The sequence below is a fragment of the Rhincodon typus genome, chromosome 1 (assembly GCF_021869965.1).
Source record: "Rhincodon typus isolate 14 chromosome 1, sRhiTyp1.1, whole genome shotgun sequence".
Classification (NCBI taxonomy): Eukaryota; Metazoa; Chordata; class Chondrichthyes; order Orectolobiformes; family Rhincodontidae; genus Rhincodon; species Rhincodon typus.
In genome coordinates, this window is record NC_063332.1 from 137,929,238 (window position 1) to 137,954,767 (window position 25,530).

The 25,530-nt window shown below is 41.4% G+C and overlaps 1 protein-coding gene across 1 annotated transcript; it reads right to left on the reverse strand.

The window, feature by feature from the left end:
• Positions 1-15: 15 nt before the first annotated feature.
• tma16 (translation machinery associated 16 homolog) lies at positions 16-25,062 on the reverse strand (the record flags this gene model as incomplete). Its single annotated transcript, XM_048607816.1, has 5 exons — positions 16-2,222; positions 2,961-3,003; positions 20,156-20,304; positions 23,731-23,815; positions 25,017-25,062. Coding segments are annotated over 5 exons (474 nt in total), but the record flags the coding sequence as incomplete, so codon positions are not given.
• Between the last annotated feature and the right edge of the window lie 468 nt (positions 25,063-25,530).

Below are 25,530 nucleotides of genomic sequence, written 5' to 3' on the forward strand. Positions count from 1 at the left end.
ACTTAAAAACTCAAGCATTCTTAACAAGGCAATGGTTTAATAGCAATGTCACTGGGCTAGAAATCCAGAATCTCAGGCTAATGTTCTGGGGATGCAAGTACATATCCCACCATAACAGATTGAGAAATGTGAATTCAATAAAGACGTGAGATCTAGCCTCATTGAGGTCATGTAAGCACTATCAATTATTGTAATAACCTCTCTAGTTCAGTAACACCTTTTAGGCAAGAACTTCTGCCATCCTCTTGCAGTCAGGTCTATTTATGACTCTTGCATGTGGTTGATTCCAAACTGCCCTTGGGCAATTATGAATGTGCAATAAGTGCTGGTCTAGCCAGCAACGCCCACATCCCATTAAAAAACAAAACTAAAAAAGGTAAAGATTTTGAATGAGGTGCACAGGATGGTAATGATCACTGAATGGAGGCGAGTATAGGGGACATGGCTATCCAGGCATTATCACAGTTCTGAAAGACAATAACATGGTCTTTTCCAAGGGGAGCTCTCAATGTTGTTCAAGTCACAGACACAGTGGTCACTCAGTGCATGGGCTTTCAATGGGGCCCATACCCCTCTCACATCTCACGGACAGAAAAGAAGGGGCTAATTTAATCAAGGACAATTGAGTAGCAACCTACCAAATGGAAGGCTCCAATTTGCAACGGGGTTACAACCATCAGATATTGGACCTAGTGGCATTGCAGGGTAGCACACTACTCAGGAAGGCCAGAACCCTGGGCATCAAGGTGGTACAGCAGAAGGAAGAGGAGCAGGCAGGCAACAGAAGCCAAAATTTCCTACATGAGAACTATCAAAGTTATTCACCTGAGAAGGCCAAGGAGATTGTAAACTCTTCTATTCTTTTCAGTTATAAGCTTACTAAGCATGGAACATTTTTTGTTAAAGAAAACTGTAAAAATCATTAAGAAATTCTTGAAGAAACAGTACATTTTAAATACATTCATTAAACAAGAACGTTATTAACATCAGTTCACTTTCACATCCTTCCAAAGAAGTAATTTTATAGGATATTTTCCTTTGACAATTTGCACTTATATAGCACAGTAAAAACATATAAAATATCTCAAGGCACTTCATAGGAACATTATCAAACAAAACCAAAAAAGAGAATTCAACTTTATTACTCTCAGCTTACTCGAGAGATGTGTGATCCAAAAAAATCAGCTGAAATATTTTTGTAAAGTCAGTGCCAACAATTCAAATACAGAATATTGCTCAGGCAGTTCATAAATAATACTGCAGGGAATTCTGGTTTCATTTCTAATTGATATAAATTCATTTTCATATTCATTTTCTTATAGATATAAAAATCCTTACCCCTCCCCAATCCTTTTTTAGGGCAAAAAATTTTGATGTGTGCTAGGATTTGTTTTAAATAGGTACTGGATTTAAGGCTAATCTTTCTCCCCACAACCCAATCACTCCTCACCCTGCCACATCAGCAACATTTAAATATTGAATAATTGGTCATAATAATGCTAATCAAAAAATCTAAGGTAATGATAGATTAATTTCCCTAGTTTTCTCTACTTCCTATTGAGCAATCTAAGAATCCCATTGCCTTTTCATCGAATTAACGATAAATCTTCCTTAAATAAAAAGCAATTCCTGCATTTACCAAACTGTGGCAGAAGATGAGAAAAAAACAGCTTTACCATTAAGTTTAAAAACTGTAACCTCGCAAAATAAATTTTTTCACAATGTTGGGAAAAATGAAAGAAACATTCTCAGCAATAGCAACACAGCAGTGAAAGATCAACAGCAACATGCAGCATTTTAAACATTTCATAGCACTTGCAGCTTTTAATAAACATTGCTTTCTAGGCCAATTTTCTTTAGTAAATATAAAAAAAATGTACTCGATAATTGCTAATTCAAAATGAATTAAAGTCTAAGTCGGACATTCTGATGGAAACCACTTCATATGCAATAACGAGGCAGCAAGGTAGGAATCTGAAGAAGCTAACTCATGGATCACATTGCTCAACAGCTGATGAAGTGGCTTTTCCCTAATGATAATTTGACAATCTCTTATTTTATTTCTGTTTCCTTAATGTTCTGACACATGCTCTTGATCCACCTCATTTTGCGAACCTACTCCTCTTTCATCTTTGCTTCTTTTCTGGTTAGCAACCGAATCTTTTATTGAGAGTTTCTTCATCTTCACATTTGGAAGCTTTTTTAAATTTCCATCCCACTCTCTTGAGAGTGAAAAGAAAAATGAATCAGAAAAATTAAAGCAAAATGAAGATTCTGAATACAAAAGACTCAACCGATAGCTTTCTGTTGTAAGCTGTATTCATTAAACACACACTTGGATCAGTTGGTGGCTTGCCTGCTGGAAAATCAATGTTGTATGCTCAAGTTGACACAGAACCAAGCACACTATTTAGTTTGATACTCCAGGACAGAGGGAATGTTTCCAAGAAGCAGAAGGTCTGTATTAGCACATGATGTTCCTTTCATTACCATGCAATGTCAGTTTAACTGATAATTCAGACATCTGTCCAATTATTCATGTACAGAAAAAGATAGTCATTTAATTATGTCTAGAATTTAAAAACAAATGACCGGTGTATTAAATAGGTAAGCACTAACTGTATTTTTGATTAGGTGGATGCAATCAGATACCCTAATAAAATATTTTACTCCTCACTTATTCTATATCTTGTTGTAATTCCAATTCGGGAATTTCAATCTATTTAGAATATGGCAAATTCAGCAGGCCAAACCTATGTCATCTGCTTGACTTACTGAAATCTGAAAAGATGCATCAAATCAAATAACTGAATATCAGCTCAGTATATTTTAACCCACAAATAAACTATTCAAAACCACATAATAGAAGACATTACAGGCTAATTATTCTCTTTTTCGGCACTCAAGAGTTAATTTGTAGGTTGGAAATTGAGGCAATAAAGTAAACATAGTTCTCTTACCTGAAGACTTTCAAATGCTTTGTATTGATAATATCTGGTATTTCTACAGAAAGAAAGAAACAAATCATACACTAAATAACTTTTTTCTGCAACAGTAAGAAATTTTTTAAGCTATCAAAGCCATACATAAATTAATCCAATCACTAAAGTTGTTTCAGGAACTGTACTGTATGAAATTCTGGCTTTGGTTTTGCAATAAGTAGACCCAGGTATTTGAGGCAGTCCAGAAAACAGAGATTAGATTAATATATTTAAGGCATGTGAGCTAAGAAGAGGGGATAAACAGTCCGAGTCTTTTTTACCATGGAGAACTGAAAATTCAGGTGAGATATTAATCCAGTATTGAAAATCCATGCTGCTGTTGCTACTCCTACAACGAGATTTACTCTCATGATATGTTGCACTAGTCTGTCTTGCAACCATCCTCACACATCCACTGTAGGTCATTTGCAACTACTCTGATGTCAGTCATCAAATACCTAGGTCTAACCATTTTTCTGTTGCCCTCCACTTTGCGCTTAAATATCTCTGGAGTTTTTTCAGCTCTAAGTATATGGCCAAAATCATGACATGCTGTCTTTTAAAAGGTTAAATTTCTGCTCTTGCAAATTCAAATACATCTTAAGCATTGCTAAAAATAGTCTGGAGGTTGAAGCTTTATGCCTTATACTCATCAAAACTCTGGACACAAGAAACAAGGGGGGACAAAAAAGGCCCCATTTTATACAGAATGAGAAGAGGATGCTGATTAGTTGGGCCACATTGGAATGGAGATGCAGCAAGAACGGTCAACTGTCAAACTTAATTCTCAGACCAGACAGGTGGATTGGTCAGCACCTTGTCATAAGGCTGCAGAACAGTTTGGCTATCTCCCTTAATCTTTATATTAGTAAAAGGTCTGATGCAAGCCCAAATTCCTTTTGTTTGTGTAAAAAAGGGGTCCCTAGCATATGTAAATACATCACACTGCAAGCTCAAGTGATAATCTTAAATTGGTTTCTGTCACAGTCCGGACTATTTAGTATGTGATTTCCAACAGCAAAATAACATGTAATAGTGGATATACTGGACAATTGCAAGCAGAGTCTGGTTGAATATGAGCAGCATATGAATGGTCAATGGGATGTGTTATTTGATAAGGTTGACCACGTATTGGGATGTACGGCTTATCATATCTGGCATCACACTGACACAAGAACTCATGAAATTACTCATTTGTGTGGTACATAAAGCAAATTTTTTGACTGGCAGTGCTGTTATTGCAGAAATCCACCATGGATCCTTTGCTTAGTAACAGGATAAGACATCTAGTTTCATTTATTGTTCAAATTTTTGAGACACCTTCCCTTTCCATGGTAATAAAGAATAAAGAACAAAGAAAATTACAGCACAGGAGCAGGCCTTTCGGCCCTCCAAGCCTGCGCCAATCCAGATCCTCTATCTAAACCTGTCGCCTATTTTCCAAGGATCCATATCCCTCTGCTCCCTGCCCATTCATGTATCTGTCTAGATACATCTTAAATGACGCTATCGTGCCTGCCTCTACCACCTCCGCTGGCAATGCGTTCCAGGCACTCACCACCCTCTGCGTAAAGAACTTTCCAAGCATATCTCCCTTAAACTTTTTCCCTCTCACCTTGAAATCGTGACCCCTAGTAACTGAGTCCCCCACTCTGGGGAAAAAGCTTCTTGCTATCCACCCTGTCTATACCTCTCATGATTTTGTAGGCCTCAATCAGGTCCCCCCTCAACCTCCGTCTTTCTAATGTAAATAATCCTAATCTACTCAACCTTTCTTCATAGCTAGTGCCCTCCACACCAGGCAACATCCTGGTGAACCTCCTCTGCAGCCTCTCCAAAGCATCCACATCCTTTTGGTAATGTGACGACCAGAACTGTACACAGTATTCCAAACGTGGCCAAACCAAAGTCCTATACAACTGTAACATGACCTGCCAACTCTTGTACTCAAATACCCCGTCCAATGAATGAAGCATGCCGTATGCCTTCTTGACGACTCCATCGACCTGTGTTGCCACTTTCAGGGTACAATGGACCTGAACACCCAGATCTCTGCGCATCAATTTTCCCCAGGGCTTTTCCATTTACTGTATAGTTCGCTCTTGAATTGGATCTTCCAAAATGCATCACCTCGCATTTACCTGGATTGAACTCCATCTGCCATTTCTCCACCCAACTCTCCAATCTATCTATATTCTGCTGCATTCTTTGACAGTCCCCTTCACTATCTGCTACTCCACCAATCTTAGCGTCATCTGCAAACTTGCTAATCAGACCATCTATACCTTCCTCCAGATCATTTATGTATATCAAAAACAAATCTGAGGCAGATTGGTCACCACTCAGGGCCAAGCTATACAAGTGATAAGTTGATCAGAATATGTTATTTATGCTACCAAAGGAAAATGTAAGTGCATTAGTCAGGTTACATTTCAAGAGGTGAATAATTCAAATAAATGATCGTACCCGAGGAAGATGAACTTTTCTATTAACATTTCATGGGTAAAGTTTGTGCAGCTTTTAGTGTAGAATAGTTATTCTGTATGTTTATGGTTTTTTCCAGAACAAAACTGCACTCACTGTTTGTGGTTTTCAAAGCCTAAGCAATTTTGTGTTATAGAGATGTACGAAGAAACTAAATTTCACACAAGTAGGATAACACAATATAAAGTTAAACTGATGAGGAATATTATGAATTGTTCTTTTTTTTTCCAAGAACTTATGATAAAGTATTTAATTAACATCTTCAGTAACTGTATACAACATTTAAATATATGTTGTGACCAGTGGAGTAGTTGGGCCAGAGGGAGACAGCATACTTCTCCTACCTTGATCGTAATACACACCATAAGCACAGAATTGCAACAGAAAACCAGTGAGTAACATCAATCTTCTCCCAGCCACTCTTTTACCAATGCTTCAAGTTACAACATATTACTAGCCACTTTGAAGGACTAATAGTGCCAAAATAAAAGTGTAGTTGGTGCATCAGAAAGCAAGACCTCTGGTCCTTGGCAGGTATTTTGTCTTGTGAATGTCAAATTTACAGCAGGGAGAGATGCCATGGGAGGAAAAAGAAGGATTTGGTTCACATTCGTTACACCTGGTATCAAGAGCATAGAGGACAACAATTTATCATCCAGTTTAAATGCAGACCTTGGCTCTAATTTATTCTTTTTATGAACAGAAATTACAAAAGTGCAGTTTCTCTTTTCAGGGAACTTTCTCTGACTCACAGAACCATAGAAATGACACAGCACAGAAGGGGACCATTCAATCCATCTTGTCCATGCTGTCCAAAGTCACGCAGTTGTCCTTTCTAATCCCATCTTCCTGCATAGGGCCCATGACCCTATAGTTTACAGCACTTAATGTGTAGATCCAGGTATTTTTTCAAAGAGTTTAGGGTCTCTACCTCCACCAACTCAGGCAGCAAATTCCAGACACCCACTACTCTGAGTAAAAAACGTATGTTCTCATGTGCCCGCTAATCCTTCTGCCACTTAGCTTGAATTTAAGACCCCTGGTATTTGAACTCTCTGCTGAGGGAAACAAGTTCCTCCTGTCTACGGTATCTCTACCCCTCACAATTCTGTCTACCTCAATCATGACGCCCTTCAGCCTTCTCTATTCCAAGTAAAACAAACCCAACCTCTCTAAACTCACTTTGTAGCTACAATTCTCCAGTCCTGGCAAAATTCTAATAAATCTTCGCTGCATTCGTTCCAGACCAATTAAGTCCTTCCCGTAATGTTGTGGCCTCACCAGTGTCTAACAAAATTTCATCATTATATCCCTACTTTTGTATTCTATGCTCTGCAATGAAGGACAGCATCCTTTATGCTTTCTTTACAACCTTATCTACCTGTACTGTTACCTTTAGGGACTGGTGCACTTGCACATCAAGATCTCTCACTTCATCTACACCTCTCAGTATATTCCTGTTTATTATGCATTCCATTTTACTGTTTGAACTTTCTAAATACATTACCTCATACTTATCAGAGTTGCCATTCTGCCACTTTTCTGACCACTCCACCAGCTATCTCATTTGGAGCTAGCGTCTACGCTATCCACTACACAGCCAATTTTTGTGACAGTTGCAAATTTCCCAACTGTGCCCACCAGATTTAAGACCAAATCATCAAAGTGTGAAACAAACAGCAGCAGTCCCAACACCGAGCCCAAAGGAACACCACTTGAAACAGCTTTCCACTCGCAAGGGCAGCCATCGACCACTAACCTTTGTTTCCTGTTACTGAGCCAACTTTTGATCCAATTCAACACATTATCCTTTATACCATGGGCTTTTACTTTATTGACCTTGTCCTGCACCTTACTAAAATCCATGGAGACAACATCCACCGCACTGCCCTCACTGATCTTCCCTATCACTTCCTCAAAAAATTTATAACGCATGATCTTCCCTTAACAAAGGGAAATAGTCCATTCCTTTCTCGGTGACAGTTTATCCAATCTCTCAGGATTGATTCTAACAATTTGCCCACAGCCTAAGTCAGACTAACTAGCCTATAATTGTTTGGCTTTTCCTTTGTACCCTTTTTAAACCACAGAACCACATTTGCATTCCCCCAGTCCTCCAGTATCTCACCTTTGTCTAGTGAAGGTTGGAAAACAATCCTCACAGCATCTGTCATTTCACAGAATCCCTACAGTGTGGAAGCATGCCTTTCAGCCCATCGAGTTCACAACGACCCTCAAAAAGGGCCCCACCCAGAGCCATACCCCTACTCTGCTCCTGTGGCACTACAATTCCTACAGCTGATCATTCTACTTACACTTCCCTGGACACTATGGGCAATTTAGCATGGCCAATCCATCTAACCTGAGACTGAAGTACCTGGAGGAAACCAACGTAGACACATTCGCCAGAGGATGCAATTGAAGCTGGGTCTTTGGAGTTTTGAGGCAGCAGTGCTAACCACTAAGCCATCGTGCTGTTCTCATTTCCTCCCTGATGTCCTTCAATTTACTACGTAATAATGTGACCCTGGCAACTTATCCACTTTCAAGGACTCTAACACATAATCATAATTCTATGATTAATGTTATGCTTATTTTGTCCAATATTTCATATTGCTCCTCTTGGATTACTTTATCCACATCATCCCTTTCCTTTGGGAATGCTGTGGCTTTAAGAGCTGTATTTTGCCTTTTTTTTTTAAGAAAGAGGTTTTAAGGCAGAGGTATCAAGTAGTCTACCAGAGCCACTAAAGTAACCAGCTTGTGAGGCCTTCGGTTTTTTTAAATAAAAATGGAACAGTAGAAGTAGCCTGAAAGGGTATGGTCAAGCTCCCATAGAACTAGAATTTTTAGTTTTACCGTTTAACAGTTCCTGTTGGGGTCTTGACAAAGTGGAAGTTATTGTTTCCTCTCTCTTTTCTTTTTTTTTGGGGGGGGGGGAAAGAGTTTCTTCCTGCTATTGGACTTACATGTGAGATCATTTGTTTTCTGAATTGGCCTTTCACCAAGGGTGTATTTAAGGGATCTTACTATATTAGAACAGATAATTAATAATAGCTACTGTATCTAGTATTCTGTTAGGTTTTGCAAGAGAGTTAAGTTATTCCAATTCCTTCTTTCTTTTGTTGTATCTTAATGGTAGTGGATGAATAAAGATTGCTTTAAATCCAGTGGTTTGACCAATCGCATTGCATCCAGAATGCAACACCTTACATTTACCTTTAAAATGAGAATGTTAGGGTCTAGGCTACGTTCTTAATATATTTTGAGGGGGTTTGGTTTGGTCCATAACAATGTGGACACAAAAATTCTTCCCATACCCATAGCATCTTTACACAAGTTCCCTTCTTCATATCTGATGGTTCCACTTTTTCCTTAACTTTTGCTCTTTACATAGTGGCAAAATATCGTTGGGTTTTCCTTCTCACTGATATTTTTTTCATGCCCTCCCTTTGATTTCCTTTTTGTTTTAAATTTGACCCCTGTATTTTCTACACTCCTCTGGTTATCTGCAGTTTTGAGTGTTTTTGTGACTATCATAAGCTTTCCCTTTCTATTTAATCTTTCCCTGTATATTTCTAGACAACCATGAGGTCTAGATTTGGCAGTGCAATTCTTGTATTTGGAAGGGGATTGTCTGCTTTGTGTCTTAAGGATCTCATTTTTTAGTGCCTTACCACTGATTTATCCTTTAGGAATCCTGCCCATTCTATCTCAGCCACATCACTTCTCAGTTTTGTAAAATTTGCCTTTCCTCAGTTTAAAGCATTTACTTCTGATTTATCTCTGTCCTTTTCCAGAGTAATACTAACAGAATTGTGGTCACTATCCCCGATATGGTCGCTCACTGTCACTTCACCCACTTGCCCATTTTCATTTCCTAAAAGTAAATTCAGAATTGTGTCTCCTCTCATTGAACTTGTCACATATTGTTTAATAAAAATGTCTCTGGACACAGAACGTGAATTTTTCACCCTGAATGCCCTTTATATTGTTTGAAACAGAATTGATATTGGGATAGTTAAAGACTCCCACAATTATAGTCCTCTCACTCACGGGCAGAAACTTGTCTACATACCTGTTTTTCTATCTCCTTCTCACTGGGAGTGTGTTCTATAGTGTGACTGCCCCTTTTCTATTTCTAAGTTCAACCCATAAATCCTCATTTGTTAACCTGTTTAGTACATCATCCCTTCTCACAACTGTAAATGATATTTTACTCAATACTGCTATCCACTGCCTCGCTTTTTACGTCAACAACCTGAAAACTCTATATCCAGGGACAATGAATTGCTAATTATGCCCTGCTTTTAACCAGGCTTCCGTTATAGCAAGGACTTTGTGCTGCCACGTGCCAGTGCCCTCAGTTCATCTGCCTTGGTTGTAGGCATTTGACATGCTTGTCTTGATTGGTCAGAGCACCGAGTACAGGAATTGGGACAGCATGTTACAGCTGTTCAAGACATTGGTAAGGCCACATTTGGAGTACTGTGTACAATTCTGGTCACCCTGTTATAGGATGTTATTAAACAGGAAGAATGCAAAAAAAAAATACAGGGATGTTACTGAGACTGGAGGGTTTGAGTTATAAAGGAGAGGCTGCATAGCCCAGGGCATTTTCCCATGTAGTGTAGAAGGCTGAGGAGTGACCTTATACAGGTTTATAAAATCATGAAAGGCATAGATAGGGCGAATAACCAGAGTAGGGGAGTCCAAAACTAGAAGGAAGGGACTATCAGAAGCTTTCCTTTTCTACTTAATTGTTCCCTGTATTTTTCTTGACAACCATGAGGGTCCAGATTTGCCAGTGCCGTTCTTATATTTGGAGGGGCCATGTCTGTTTTGTGTCTTAAGGATCTCACTTTTTAGTGTCTCCCGTTGGTTTACCGCTGATTTATCCTTTAGGAATCCTGCCCACTGCAGTTCTTTCGGCTTTTGTCCAGAACTAGAAGGTATAGGTTTTGGGTGAGAGGGGAAGGATTTAAAAGGGACATGAGGGGCAGCCTTTTCACACATAGGGTGGTGCATACATGGAACGAGCTGCCAGAGTCAGAGAGACATACAGATCCTTTGGTCCAACTCATCCATGCCGACCAGATATCCTAAATTAATCTAGTCCCATTTGCCAGCATTTGGCCCATATCACTCTAAAACCTTCTAATTCATATATGCATCCAGATGCCTTTTAAATGTTGTAATTGTACCAACCTTCACCACTTCCTCTGGCAGCTCATTCCATACACGCATCACCCTCTGTGTGAAAACATTGCCCTTTAAGTCCCTTTTAAATCTTTCCCCTCTCTAAAGCTACGCCCTCTAGTTTTGGACTCCCCTACCCCAGGGAAAAGACCTTGTGTATTTAACCTATCCATGCCCATCGTGATTTTATAAACCTCTATAAGGTCACCCCTCGGCTTCTGACGCTCCAGGGAAAATAGCCCCAGCTAATTCAGCCTCTCCCTACGGCTCAAACCCTCAAACCCTGGCAACGTCCTTGTAAATCTTTTCTGAACTCTTTCCAGTTTCACAGCATCCTTCCTATCGCAAAATTGCACCCAGTAGTCCAAAAGTGGCCTAGCCAATGTCTATATAGCAGCAACGTGACCTCCCAACTCAATGCACTGACCAAAAACGGCAAGCGTATCAAATGCGTTATAAAAACCGAAAGAACTGCAGATGCTATAAATCAGGCACAAAAACAGAAGTTGCTGGAAAAGCTCAGCAAAGCTGGCAGTGTCTGTGGAGAAAAAGATCAGAGTTAACGTTTCGGGTCCAGTGACCCTTCCTCAGGACTGACTGTAGCTAAGAAAACGTCGGTTTATACGCAGAAAATAGGGAGGGGGTATGCGTTAGGGAGTAAAATGATAGGATAAAGGTTTTAGGCAAAACAGAGAGAACAGCAGTTGGATAGATAAAGAAGCTGACAACGATCTGGCTAGGAGGGTGAATAGCTATTAACGGGGACTGTTAGTGAGTAATGGCAGGCTATGTGATAACAAGGCCTGCTTTGTGGGGTAATGGACGAGGACATGGGAGAGTTTAGGCCCCAGAATTATTGAACTCGATATTGAGACCGGAGGGCTGCAGGGTCACCAAGTGGAAAATGAGGTGCTGCTCTTTCAGCTTGCATTGCGCTTCGCTGGAATACTGCAGCAAGCCAGAGACAGAGATGCTGGCCAGGGAACAGAGTGGTGTGTTGAAATGGCAGGGAACAAGAAGCTCAGGTCTTTTTTGTGAGCAAAACATAGATGTTCTGCGAAGTGGTCATCCAGTATAGGCTTCATTTCCCCAATGTAGATGAGACCACACTGTGAGCAACAAATGCAGTAGACTAGATTCTAGAAAGTGCAGGTGAAGTGTTGTTTGGGACCTTGGATATTGTGGAGGGAGGAGGTAAATGGGCAGGTGTTACACCTGCACCAGTTGTAGGGTAAGGTGCCATGGGGCTATTGGACAGGGGTGCTGTTGGGGTGAAGGAAGAGGGGACCAGTGTATTTAGGAGGGAACAGTCCCTGCGGAAGACAGACAAGGGAGGGGAGGGGAACGTGCATCTGGTGAGGGCATCTTGCTGGAGGTGGCGAAAATGGCGCCTGATAATCTTCTGAATGTGGATGCTGGTGGGATGGTAGGTAAGGACAAGGGGAACCCTCTTGCTGTTGCGGGAGGGAAGAGAAGGGGTGAGGGAAGAAGTGCAGGAGACGGGTTGGACCAGGTTGTGGGCCCTGTTGACAACCGTGCTGGGGAATCCTCGGGTGAGGAAGAAAGCGGACATTTCAGAAGTTCCCAATTCGAAGTTGGCCTCATCTGAACATATGTGACGGAGCTGGAGGAGCTGAGAAAATGGAATGGAGTCTTTACAGGAAGCAGGGTGTGAGGATGTATAATAAACCCACCAACTCCCGCAGCTACCAGCAGGCAGGGAAGATGCGGTCGAGTGAGGGAGCCCTGTTTCTCAAAAGAGGTTGAACGACTGGTTAAGAGGAAGAAGGATGCTAATATAAGGTTTAGGAAACAAGGAACGGAAAAGGCTCTCGAGGGATACAAGTTATCCAGGAAGGAGCTGAAGGGCTTAGGAGAGCAAGAAGGGGGCATGAGAAAACCTTGGCAGATAGGATCAAGGAAAATTCCAAGGCTTTTTACATGTACGTGAGGAATAAGAGAATGACCAGAGAAAGGGTAGGGCCGATCAAGGATTGTAAAGGGAATTTGGGCACGGAGCCGAAAGATATAGGAGAGGTCCTTAATGAATACTTTTCTTCGGTATTTACAACTGAGAGGGACCTAATTTTAGAGGAGGACAGTGTGAAAAAGGCTGGTAGGCTAGAGGAGGTGGATGTTAGTAAGGCAGATGTACTAGGAATTTTGAGGAACTTGAAGATAGATAAGTCCCCCGGGCCTGATGGGATTTATCCAAGGATTCTATGGCAAGCGAGGGAAGAGATCACAGCGCCTTTGGCGATGATCTTTTCGTCCTCACTGTCCACGGGTACAGTGCCGGAAGATTGGAGGGAGGTGACCGTCATTCCCTTGTTCAAAAAAGGGAATAGGGATAACCCCGGAAATTACAGGCCAGTTAGTCTTACGTCAGTGGTGGGCAAATTATTGGAAAGGGCTCCGAGAGATAGGATTTATGATCACTTGGAAAGGCACAGTTTGATTCTCGATAGTCAGCATGGATTTGAGGGGTAGATCATGCCTCACAAACCTTATTGAATTCTTTGAAGAGGTGACCAAACACGTGGATGAAGGTAGAGCAGTGGACGGTATACATATGGATTTAAGTAAGCCATTTGATAAGGTTCCCCATGGTAGGCTCATGCAGAAGGTAAGGAGGCATGAAATAGGAGGAAATGTGGCAGATTGGATTCAGAATTGGCTGACCCTTAGAAGACAAAGGGTGGTAGTGGACGGAAAATATTCAACATGGTGCTCAGTTACAAATGGTGTACTACAAGGATCTATTCTGGGTCCTCTTCCATTTGTGATTTTTGTAAATGATTCGGATGAAGGAGTGGAAGGGTGGATTAGTAAGTTCGCGGACAATACCAAGGTGGGTCGAGTTGTGGATAGTGCGGAGGGCTGTTCTAGGTTACAAAGGGACATTGATAGGATGCAGAGCGGGGCTGAGAAGTGGCAGATGGAGTTTAACCCTGAAAAGTGTGAGATGATTCATTTTGGAAGGACAAACTTGAAAGCAGAATACAGGACTAACAGAAAGATTCTTGGCAGTGTGGAGGAGCAGAGGGATCTTGGGGTTCACGTCCACAGCTCCCTGAAAGCTGCCACCCAGGTGGATAGAGTTGTTAAGAAGGTGTATGGTGTGTTAGCTTTCATTAATAGAGGGATTGAGTTCAAGAGCCGTGAAGTTATGTTCCAGCTATACAAAAGCCTGGTTCGGCCACATCTGGAGTATTGTGTCCAGTTCTGGTCGCCTCATTACAGGAAAGATGTGGAAGCGTTGGAAAAGGTGCAAAGGGGATTTACCAGGATGTTGCCTGGAATGGAGGGAAGGTCTTATGAGGAAAGGATGAGAGAGGTAGGGCTTTTCTCTTTAGAACGATGAAGGATGAGAGGTGACTTGATACAGGTGTACAAAATGATCAGAGGTATAGATAGAGTGGACAGCCACAGACTTTTTCCTAGGGTGGAGGTAGCTATTACGAGCGGGCATAGTTTTAAAGTGAGTGGAGGTAGATATAGGGGAGACGTCAGAGGTAGGTTCTTTTCTCAGAGAGTGGTCGGGGCGTGGAATGCATTGCCGGAGAGGGTAGTGGAGTCGGCCCCATTAGGGGCATTTAAGCGGCTATTAGATATGCATATGGATGATAGTATAAGGTGGGGTGGAGGTTAGATAGACCTTAGGATTAGTGTAAAAGTTCGGCACAACATCGTGGGCCGTTTGGCCTGTACTGTGCTGTACTGTTCTATGTTCTATAAAGAGAGAATTCCGGCCTTTGCAGAAAACCAGGACAGTTTCTGCAGGTATGCAGACATCCAACTCATACTAATTGGGTTAGCACCACTCTTCATTCCACTGCAACATTCACAGAACCCCTTATCAGTGTCATTCATTGCACACTACTTCTAACCACTGGTTGCAATACATTTTCTCTCTGTTTTATTACCTAGCAAGTGCTGGCATGATGTCCACAGTCCCTGCAGAGAATGGTGTGCTGCACTAGAAGCCACCTCCTCAACCTCCAAAGTCTCGATAGAGTACAGAGCTCTCAGAGGACACTTTGGCAGGGCTGCTTCCTGCACCCCTCACCAGTTCAGATACTGACACAACCGGTGGATATCCAATAAATGGTAAGTTGATCTGCAAATGGTGCATAGTAAGATGGGGTTAGAACTGGATGTGAAAGATGCTGTAAGAGTGGGACAATAAATTAGTGAAGTGAGTTAGGCTACATATGAGAAATCATGCAAGGCTTGTGGCAAGGAACCCTCTGAAGAAAACTCATGAAACTTAAGCGTCAGTATGATGACTAACTTCATGTCCACAAAAAATGTAGCATGGATCAATGTCCATGCTGACAGCCTGCGGCACATATGGAAACATGATGAATTTGTAAGGCAATGGATTTCGCTGTCACCATTGCCCCTCATCCTCATACATTCCTATTCTTTCCCTGGGCTCTGTATTCAAATGCGTTGCTGCAATGAAGTGGTCAGTGATGTCTGGGACAGGAAGATGTGCAACACACAGGCAGCCAAAGCATTAAGATCATCAGGAATTCAGATCCCTGCAAGTCTTCATCCTGTATTGTGCACTCCTCAGTGAAATGTTGTTTCCCTCCAAAGGGCCTTACATCAGTGGGTCCTGCAGCTTTCTCCTCCACAGATCCAGACACTTACCCCACCTACTGCAGGTGTGGTCACAGCTATTTTCCTTCCAATTGCATACTTTAGAATTCCAACACAATATAGGTTGATAGTGACTTCCACTTCTGTGTCGACAAGGCCTCGAGCATCCCAATTCTTCTGTTAGCCCTTCCTGTGAATTCCATAAGCTTTGAACCTCCCCCAGGTTCCCACTGAAAAGTTACACAAGCCTTCACCTAACCCACTTTTCCTCACCAGCCCTGGGCATTTGTCATCACGCACTGCAACCTCCCTCAGAAAACTACTTCCCTCAGACTTCGAGACATCTGTGCCTGCCTGCTGCACACGCAGTGTTTGCCACGTAACATGCTGACATGTGCACAAATGAGACTGATGTAGCACACCACCGTACAGCAAGATTGTATGCATCTTTGATTGAGGACTGCTAACTACTGACCAGCAAGGTCAGCTGTCAGGTTGTGAGACGGCACTAATTAGCACGTCACGGAAAGTCATGGATTCTGTGAGGATACAAGTAGGTGCTAAGTGAGTGAGCGCTAAGATAGTAAGCAAGCAGCCCTGAGATGCAGCCTGGTCCCATCCATGAGCGCAACACATCCTAGCAGCAGCCTCTCAATGCCAGCTGCTGTTGCACTCGGCAATACAGGTCTGTACTTCCTGAGCATGTTACAGTTGGATTAGAGATGTACCATGATGGTCATAAAGGGCTGACAAACTTTGGATGACAATGTTAATGGAAGTTGGGATGTGTGCATCCAGTGGAACATAGAACATAGAACATAACAGCGCAGTACAGGCCCTTCGGCCCTCGATGTTGCGCCGACCTGTGAAACCAATCTGAAGCCCATCGAACCTAAACTATTCCATTATCATCCATATGTTTATCCAATGACCATTTAAATGCATTTAAAGTGGGCGAGTCTACTATTTTTGCAGGCAGGGCATTCCACGCCCTTCCTACTCTCTGAGTAAAGAACCTACCTCTGACATCTGTCCTATATCTATCACCCCTCAATTTCAAGCTATGTCCCCTCGTGCTAGCCATCACCATCCGAGGAAAAAGGCTCCCACTGTCCACCCTATCTAATCCTCTGATCATCTTGTATGTCTCTATCAAGTCACCTCTTAACCTTCTTCTCTCTAACGAAAACAGCCTCAAAACCCTCAGCCTTTCCTCATAAGACCTTCCCTCCATACCAGGCAACATCCTGGTAAATCTCCTCTGCACCCTTTCCAATGCTTCCACATCCTTCCTATAATGCGGTGACCAGAACTGTACGCAATACTCCAAGTGCGGCCGCACCAGAGTTTTGTACAGCTGCAACATGACCTCATGGCTCCGAAACTCAATCCCTCTACCAATAAAACCTAACATACTGTACGCCTTCTTAACAACGCTATCAACCTGGCTGGCAACTTTCAGTGATCTATGCACATGGACACCGAGATCTTTCTGCTCATCCACACTACCAAGAATCTTACCATTAGCCCAGTACTCTGTATTCCTGTTACTCCTTCCAAAGTGAATCACCTCACACTTTTCCACATTAAACTCCATTTGCCACCTCTCAGCCCAGCTCTGCAGCTTATCTATGTCCCTCTGTAACCTGCAACATCCTTCCGCACTATCCACAACTCCACCGACTTTGGTGTCATCCGCAAATTTACTAACCCATCCTTCTACGCCCTCATCCAGGTCATTTATAAAAATGACAAACAGCAGTGGCCCCAAAACAGATCCTTGAGGTACACCACTAGTAACTGAACTCCAGGATGAACATTTCCCATCAACCACCACCCTCTGTCTTCTTACAGCGAGCCAATTTCTGATCCAAACCGCTAAATCACCCTCAATCCCATGCCTCCGTATTTTCTGCAATAGCCTACCATGGGGAACCTTATCAAACGCTTTACTGAAATCCAAATACACCACATCAACCGCTTTACCCTCATCCACCTGTTTGGTCACCTTCTCGAAGAACTCAATAAGGTTTGTGAGGCACGACCTACCCTTCACAAAACCGTGTTGACTATCCCTAATCAAATTATTCCTTTCTGGATGATTATAAATCCTATCTCTTATAATCCTTTCCAATACTTTACCCACAACCGAAGTAAGGCTCACTGGTCTATAATTAACAGGGTTGTCTCTACTCCCCTTCTTGAACAAGGGGACAACATTTGCTAGTCTCCAGTCTTCTGGCACTATTCCTGAAGACAATGACGACACAAAGATCAAAGCCAAAGGCTCTGCAATCTCCTCTCTAGCTTCCCAGAGAATCCTAGGATAAATCCCATCCGGCCCAGGGGACTTATCTATTTTCACACCTTCCAGAATTGCTAACACCTCCTCCTTATGAACCTCAATCCCGTCTAGTCTAATAGACTGTATCTCAGTATTCTCCTCGACTACATTGTCATTTTTCCTGTGTGAATACTGACGAAAAATATTCATTTAGTACCTCTCCTATCTCTTCGGACTCCACGCACAACTTCCCACTACTGTCCTTGACCGGCCCCAATCTTACTCTAGTCATTCTTTTATTCCTGACATACCTATAGAAAGCTTTAGGGTTTTCCTTGATCCTACCTGCTAAAGACTTCTCATGTCCCCTCCTGGCTCTTCTTAGCTCTCTCTTTAGGTCCTTCCTGGCGAACTTGTAACTCTCAAGCGCCCTCACTGAGCCTTCACGCCTCATCTCTACATAAGCCTCCTTCTTCCTCTTGACAAGAGATTCAACTTCTTTAGTAAACCACGGTTCCCTCGCTCGACCACTTCCTCCCTGCCTGACAGGTACATACTTCTCAAGGACACGCAGTAGCTGTTCCTTGAACAAGCTCCACATTTCAATTGTGCCCAGCCCCTGCAGTTTCCTTCTCCATCCTATGCATCCTAAATCTTGCCTCATAATTGCCTTTCCCCCAGCTATAACTCTTGCCCTGCTTTATATACCGATCCCTTTCCATCGCTAAAGTAAACGTAACCGAATTGTGGTCACTATCACCAAAGTGCTCTCCTACCTCCAAATCTAACACCTGGCCTGGTTCATTACCCAGTACCAAATCCAATGTGGCCTCGCCTCTTGTTGGCCTATCTACATACTGTGTCAGGAAACCCTCCTGCACACATTGGACAAAAACTGACCCATCTGAAGTACTCGAACTATAGCGTTTCCAGTCAATATTTGGAAAGTTAAAGTCCGCCATAACAACTACCCTGTTACTTTCGCTCCTATCCAGAATCATCTTTGCAATCTTTTCCTCTACATCTCTGGAACTTTTCGGAGGCCTATAGAAAACTCCCAACAGGGTGACCTCTTCTTTCCTGGTTCTAACCTCAGCCCATACTACGTCAGTAGACGAGTTGCCATCAAACGTCCTTTCTGCCACCGTAATACTGTCCTTGACTAACAATGCCACACCTCCCCCCCTTTTACCACCTTCCCTGATCTTACTGAAACATCTAAACCCCGGAACCTGCAACAACCATTCCTGTCCCTGCTCTATCCGTGTCTCCGAAATGGCCACAACATCGAAGTCCCAGGTACCAACCCATGCTGCAAGTTCACCCACCTTATTCCGGACGTGGATCATGACAGCCAAAATGGGGACTGATTGCAACCAATGGCTACTTGAAGTCATTAGGTACCCACTCTGACTTCTACATCAAAAACCGTTGACCCTTAGCTGTTTTAGTGTGTTTGCTAAGATTGGAAGCTGAATACGATTGAGATGACTTGCAACAAGTAACAAGCAATAATCCTCCTTAATTGGCAACTTGCCACTTCCTGATGAGAAATTCACCACACTTCTCTGCAAGTTAATAAAAGATGCCAAATGACCTGATACTGACAACTTTAATTGTGAAGACAAAGTGTTCACTGTCAGGACACTGTCCATTGCGTAATGTGCAACCAACAGCATGCTAAATGGAAAAATCTGACAACCTGAAACTGGAGTCCTGAGACATACTCTGGGCAGGCAGAATTGCAAACTTTCACAATATTTATTAACCTGTGATCAAGATCATCCCTCACTCCAGAAGATCTCACACCAATTCAGCTCATTTATAGCATATTGCAAGAAGGGCTTAGTTTTGAATAATGCACCAATCTGGTGAAGGTACAAGAAATGGCTCTCAAGTGCAAACTATGAAACCAAACGGCAAACAAAGCCAAGCATTCCAAAGCCAATGGAGTAAACCCAAACTCAATACCCCTACCACATCCAATGATGCATGAAAAGGTACTAAGGAGGACACCTCATTCACTATAGGCAAGCAAGTGCACAAGACAATGTTAAAGGGATTGTAAACCTCTGCAGCCAAAAATCCAAACAAATGATCCTGTTTGACATCATTCCAAAAACCCAGCAATTTTGGTTCACTCATTTGACACTCAAAGCATTTTGGTACACTGAATATTGCAAAAGTGAAAGGCCCTTATAGCATATTGGCTGGAGTGCTGAAGACTGAGCAGGACAAAACACCCTCGCCTGGGTTTTTAAAAAGTGTTTTTTTTGTCCTTTGATGGTAGTATCAAGGATTATGGAGGAAAATTAATGAAGTTGAGGTCCAGAGCAGCTATGATTTAGAAGAAGATTGGACATAGTCAAGAAGCTGACTGACTTAACCTACCCCTGTTCCGAACTTCGTGAAATTAAGGCACAACATAATTAGAGATAAAAATGAAAATCACTTTTGCCCTTATGGTCACCTTCAAAAACCCACACTCCAACGAACTTTGGAGCACAACGTACCTTCAATGAAACACTTACCAAATATCAATCCTTTAAGAATCTTTCATAGGAGAGGACTGGTAATGCAACAAATTAAGTTCTCATACCTATTCCATTTTCTTCATACAAAATTCTCTCACGTTCAATGCTGTGTTTGAGAATGGCTTCCCGAGCTTCATGCTGTCTTCCTTGTCTGTCTTTGATACTATTTGTCAATTCAATTTGTTCTAGCTCAGAATCGAACCTGTGCAAATACCTGGAGTAGGATATAAGTCAGATCTGATGAAAAATCATATGTCACAATAAATGCTGCAGAATTAGCCTTATCATTCCATTGTACTGACAGCCACCAAAAAGTTTCAGCAGGCTTTTGAACTTTTGTTCTACTCTGGTGCCTGATCAAGCAAGGCACCTTCTACAGGGTATTTGAAGTAGTTCAAGCACCGCTGAGGCTCTTCCACGAAGGGGGATTTTAAGCCACAAATAAATGGTTCAGGTGGGAAGTTAAAAATCATGAAATTTGAAACAGGAACCAAAGCCAAATTGAACCAACAAATTTCCAGTTTTGACAGAAGTAGAACTTGGAGCAGACAAGTCATCTGCTCATGGAAGATGGGCTGGCCATGTAAATATTTTAATGAAACTGCTTGATTCTACGTGTGCACACTTTAGCTGGTTTTCCCTGGACTTGGAAATCTCAGCAGGTGAGAATGGCCAAATCTAACCAGCAGATGCCTTTACAGCAATTCTTTTTTGGCCAGGAGGCAGACAGTAATCTGCCTGCTTCCCCTCAATCCACAGTCAAACATCAACAACTGCCATCATTCTTCTCAATTGTGATCTACTGTCCGACTACTCCCCATGACCATGATTGGAGTTTCAGAACCCCTTCACTCCACTAGAGCCACCTGTGTTCAGATTAATATCCTGGGGCCTTGAATTGCAACAGTTCCAACCCAACATTCAGACAGTCTGTCAATTAAAGCAGGAAGCATAAAGTAGAATGAGAAAACTAGATTTAAAGCATTTACATAAAGCAGAAGATTGAGAAAATGGTCATTAAGAAGAATAAGATTGGCAGAAAACACAAAAGCATTTTTTAAAATTCCCAATACTAAATAATAACTAATGAAGTTAAATCTCTAACACGGTTATTGTAATTTATCACATTAAGGATTCACTTATTGATGTATGTACCAGCCTTAACAGTTTATGGCAACCAAGAAGTGGGGTCCATCTAGATTTTGCATGTGCAAAATCCTGTCTGATTTATTCCAAAATGACAGTTAGCATTATGAGTCTCACCATTATCATCAACACAAAATTCAGGTCACTGTTTTAAACTGACCTGAACCCTTTTAGTCAAAAAAACCAAAGAACAGCGAGTGTTGGAAATCAGGAACAAAATCAGAAATTGCTGGAAAAACAAAGTTTAGAAGCTTCTGAAGAAGGGTCACTGGACCCGAAACATTAACTCTGCTTTCTTTCCACAGGTGCTGCCAGACTTGCTGAGTTATAAGGTCTTAGAATTATGCAGCACAGAAACAGACCCTTCAGTCCAACTTGTCCGCACCAACCAGATATCTTAAACTGATCCAATCCCATTTGCCAGCATTTAGCCCATATCCCTCCAAACCTTTCCTATTCGTGCACCCACCACATTCCTTTTAAATGTTGTAATTGTACCCACCTCCACCACCTCCTCTGGCAGCTCGTTCCATGCACAGACCACCCTCTACATGAAAACACTGCCCCTCAGGCACCTTTTAAATCTTTCTCCTATCATCTTAAACCTGTGCCTTCTAGTTTTGAACGCTCACCTTGGAAAAAAGATCTTGGTTATTCACCCTACCCATGCCTCTCATGTTTTTATAAACCTCTGAAAGATCACCCCTCAGCATCCGATACTCCAGGGAAAATAGCCCCTGCCTATTCAGCCTCTCCCCATAGCTCAAATCCTCCAATCCCAGCAACATGCTCATAAATATTTTCTGAGTTGTAAGTCTAACAACATCTTTGATATAGCAGGAAGAGTATAATTGAACACAGTATTTGGCACGGTGGCTCAGTGGTTAGCACTGCTGCCTCACAGCACCAGGGACCCAGGTTCGATTCCACCCTCGGGCGACTGTCTGTATGGAGTTTGCACATTATCCCCGTGTCTGCGTGGGTTTCCTCCCACAATCCAAAGATATACAGGCTAGGTGGATTGGCCATGCTAAATTGCCCAGTGTTCAGGGATATGTAGATTAGATGGATGGATCTGGGTGGGATGCTCGAGTGTCATTGTGGACTTGTTGGGCCGAAGGGCCTGTTTCCACACTAAGGATTCTACGATCTATGATCTAAAGGTGGCCTCACCAATGTCTGTCCAGCTGCAAATTTACATCCCAACTTTTATACTCAATGTTTTTCCAGCAATTTCTGATATTGTTTCTAAACCCTTTTGGTGACTCCCTAAAAAGGCATGCTTATGAATGGTACATAGTCATTGGACAAGGGTATTGCCCCACTTTCACCAGAACTGATTATATAACCGGCCAAATGTTAACAGTCAGTCATTCCCTTTACACATGTTGCTTTTACCTCAGGTTTGCAGTATTTGTAATACTTCCTTTTCATCTCTTCAGTCAAAAGTCTACCAAAAGGGAGTTTCTAAGTGTACTAAAGAGCAAGCACCACTCCATCTCGGACTACAAAATCTGTGTTAAAACTCAGAAAGCATAGTGGCCTGCATTTTAAAATTAAATAAAAATTACCATCTCCAATGTTACCAACATATTATTAAAATCTCTGTGAAGGCTATTACTGTTGAAACTGAAATTCAAACAGCCAATAATTAACTAAAATAAATCATGGAAGATACCATTTCTAAACAAAAATAAACTTTGTTGCATATAAAAAAAAAGCAAAACAAGAATTAACCCAACACTTAGACCTACTAAGACTCACGAGTATATTCACTTCTTTTGTAATTCAATCAAGTATGTTTCAGCTATCCAGAATTCACTTTAATTTCTCCTGACTGTTTTGGCTTTTCACCAAGATTCAAAATTTTATTGAGGTTATTCGATGAGCTCTTGGTTAAGCAATGTACCAGCTTTTGTTCAAAACCTCACACTGTGGACTCCTCTGTGCAAACTTAGGAATGCTGCATTTGTGCCCAGTGCTTTAAAAATCAGGATACCCTGATTCTTAAACATCGCTATGCTTCTTGTTCTGGCTTTGGGCAGACAGCCCTTGGCAAACTCTAACTCTCTCTCTCTCACTCTCTGCCTCTCTACGCTAACTGCTTGTTCTCACAATCAAGATTTCTTTTTCTAGTTCAGGGATGGGCAAGTCTTTTCCGTTATGATCTCTATAACCAAAACAAGCTAGGGTTTCCACCCACAATGTACAAGTCAACGTCTTCTCTGTTTAAAGTTCGGGGTTTTGTTAACATTTCAATTGCTACCATTTTGGTTTTCCATTTCAGGCATTTTTTGGCAAAGTAAAGCAGTTGTCAATAAAAGTAGCATCTACTTTTAGGCAAAATGATAAGAATCAAAGAAAGTAGGAAGTACGTAAATGATTTGTGTGGCATCTTGTGGAACAAAGGTGTGTTAATGCGCTGCACCATTCAGTTCCAACTTCACTTCGAGCAAAGGAAGTAACGTTTTGAAAATTATCCAAACTCTCTTACTTTTCTATTATCTCGCAGGCTTCTTGCTTACTGTACTCAATCTTGTTAGGGTCTAGATTGCTTTGAAACCACAACAGCTTTTCACCTGTATCAAAAAACAGTTTTTCCAGTTACGAAAGCAGATGAATTTGTAAAACGATATCAGAACTTTAGCACACATTTGAATATAGTATATCATCTCCATCAATTGTTTATGGAAATAAGCAAAAATAATTTAGCAATGACTATCATAGAAAATGCTAGCATAACAGATCACAACCACCCACCCTCACCAACCCCCCAACCCTTTCCCCAGCCACCAAACTCACACTAGCATCCAGGAATGTTATAGCAGGATAAACTATTCATTGTTAGAAGTAAAACTCCAGCATCATGTGTTTTGAAAGCTAGGCAGATTAGGAAGCTCTTGAACTGTGCAAAAACGTACTTCAATGTAAGGAAATATCTATCTTAATGCCAGTGCACTAATTGGGAACACAAGAAAAACTGAAAAGGGAAATGACCATTTGGCCTGCAAAAGATGTTAATTCATTAAGTCAAAAATAATTAATATTCTCATCATGACTACTTCTCAACTCATTTAAAGTGTTACAAGGCAGAGAGTTAGGGATAAGGAGAACTATATAATTGGTCTCAACAAGTATTAAAATATTCTTACAAAAATAAAATTGGATCCAAGCATGAGACTGGATCCAAGCATGAGACTGAACCAATTCTGATTTCTGCTATTAGAGGAAGCTTGCCAAGAGATGCAACTTCCTCAAAATAATACCCAATTCTCTCAATTCGTCATGAGCTATTTAATTGCCCATCTGCCTCATTAGACGCTAATTACACCAATCATATTCCTAATGAGATAATCATCTAACTGTTTTCTGAAAGATTTAATTTAGCACTGAATCTTAAAAATTGGTAAGACATCTATAGAAGTTAGGTTAATGCATTAACTTTGAGAAGAACCAGCTACTGGAACATGAATTCAGCACTACGTTCAGTACAACGGCAAGAGTAAAGTTTTTACTGGTACCATTATTTCAGACAAGAATCTGGAGAACAAGGTTTGAAATTTGTACACATGAAAGCACAAGAGTATGCAAATATTCACCTGCAAATAAAAATGTACAGATCTGCTAAATATTGAATTGTGCAACATGAGTAACTTTGACATTGTACAACATAAATCTCACTTTACTGTCACGAAGAAGCTGAAGTTCCAAACATTCCTCAACTTCAAATTTTACAATTATCTTCCATTTTCAACCCCAACCTACAGTTTTATTACTCACCAATTATGTTTAGACGAATAGCCTTTCCACCCTTTATCCTGGATAGAAGATTTTAAGAACAGATATTACATTGCAAAATGACAGTAATTTGTTAAGACATTTTGTAACAACATTATTGATGGCATTATAAAACTTTTGTTCCAAAATCCACTGGAGTTAAGCCACCAGTGGCTTGGGAAAAAGACGTTAAGTATGCATCTAATCTGCACTTATGCTCCTGTTCAAATGCTTAATGCCAAAAGCTTGGTGCTGGTTGTGGGAGGACTGTGATCCATTCACCAGCAGCAGAATTGATCAGAGTGAAAAGGCCACATCTTTTTATTTTTTCATGGTATCTCTAATTGTGGTCTGAAGTCAGAAAATAACTATTTTAAAAGCAAGGATTGCTTTTCAATTGCTGTACTTTTTAAACACAAATAACTTGGCATTCATCAGAAGCACCATTTATACAGCTGCCTTTTTGAGCAGTGGTTAAAAAGTGGCTGTAGATTAACAGTTTGAACAGCAAACAAGA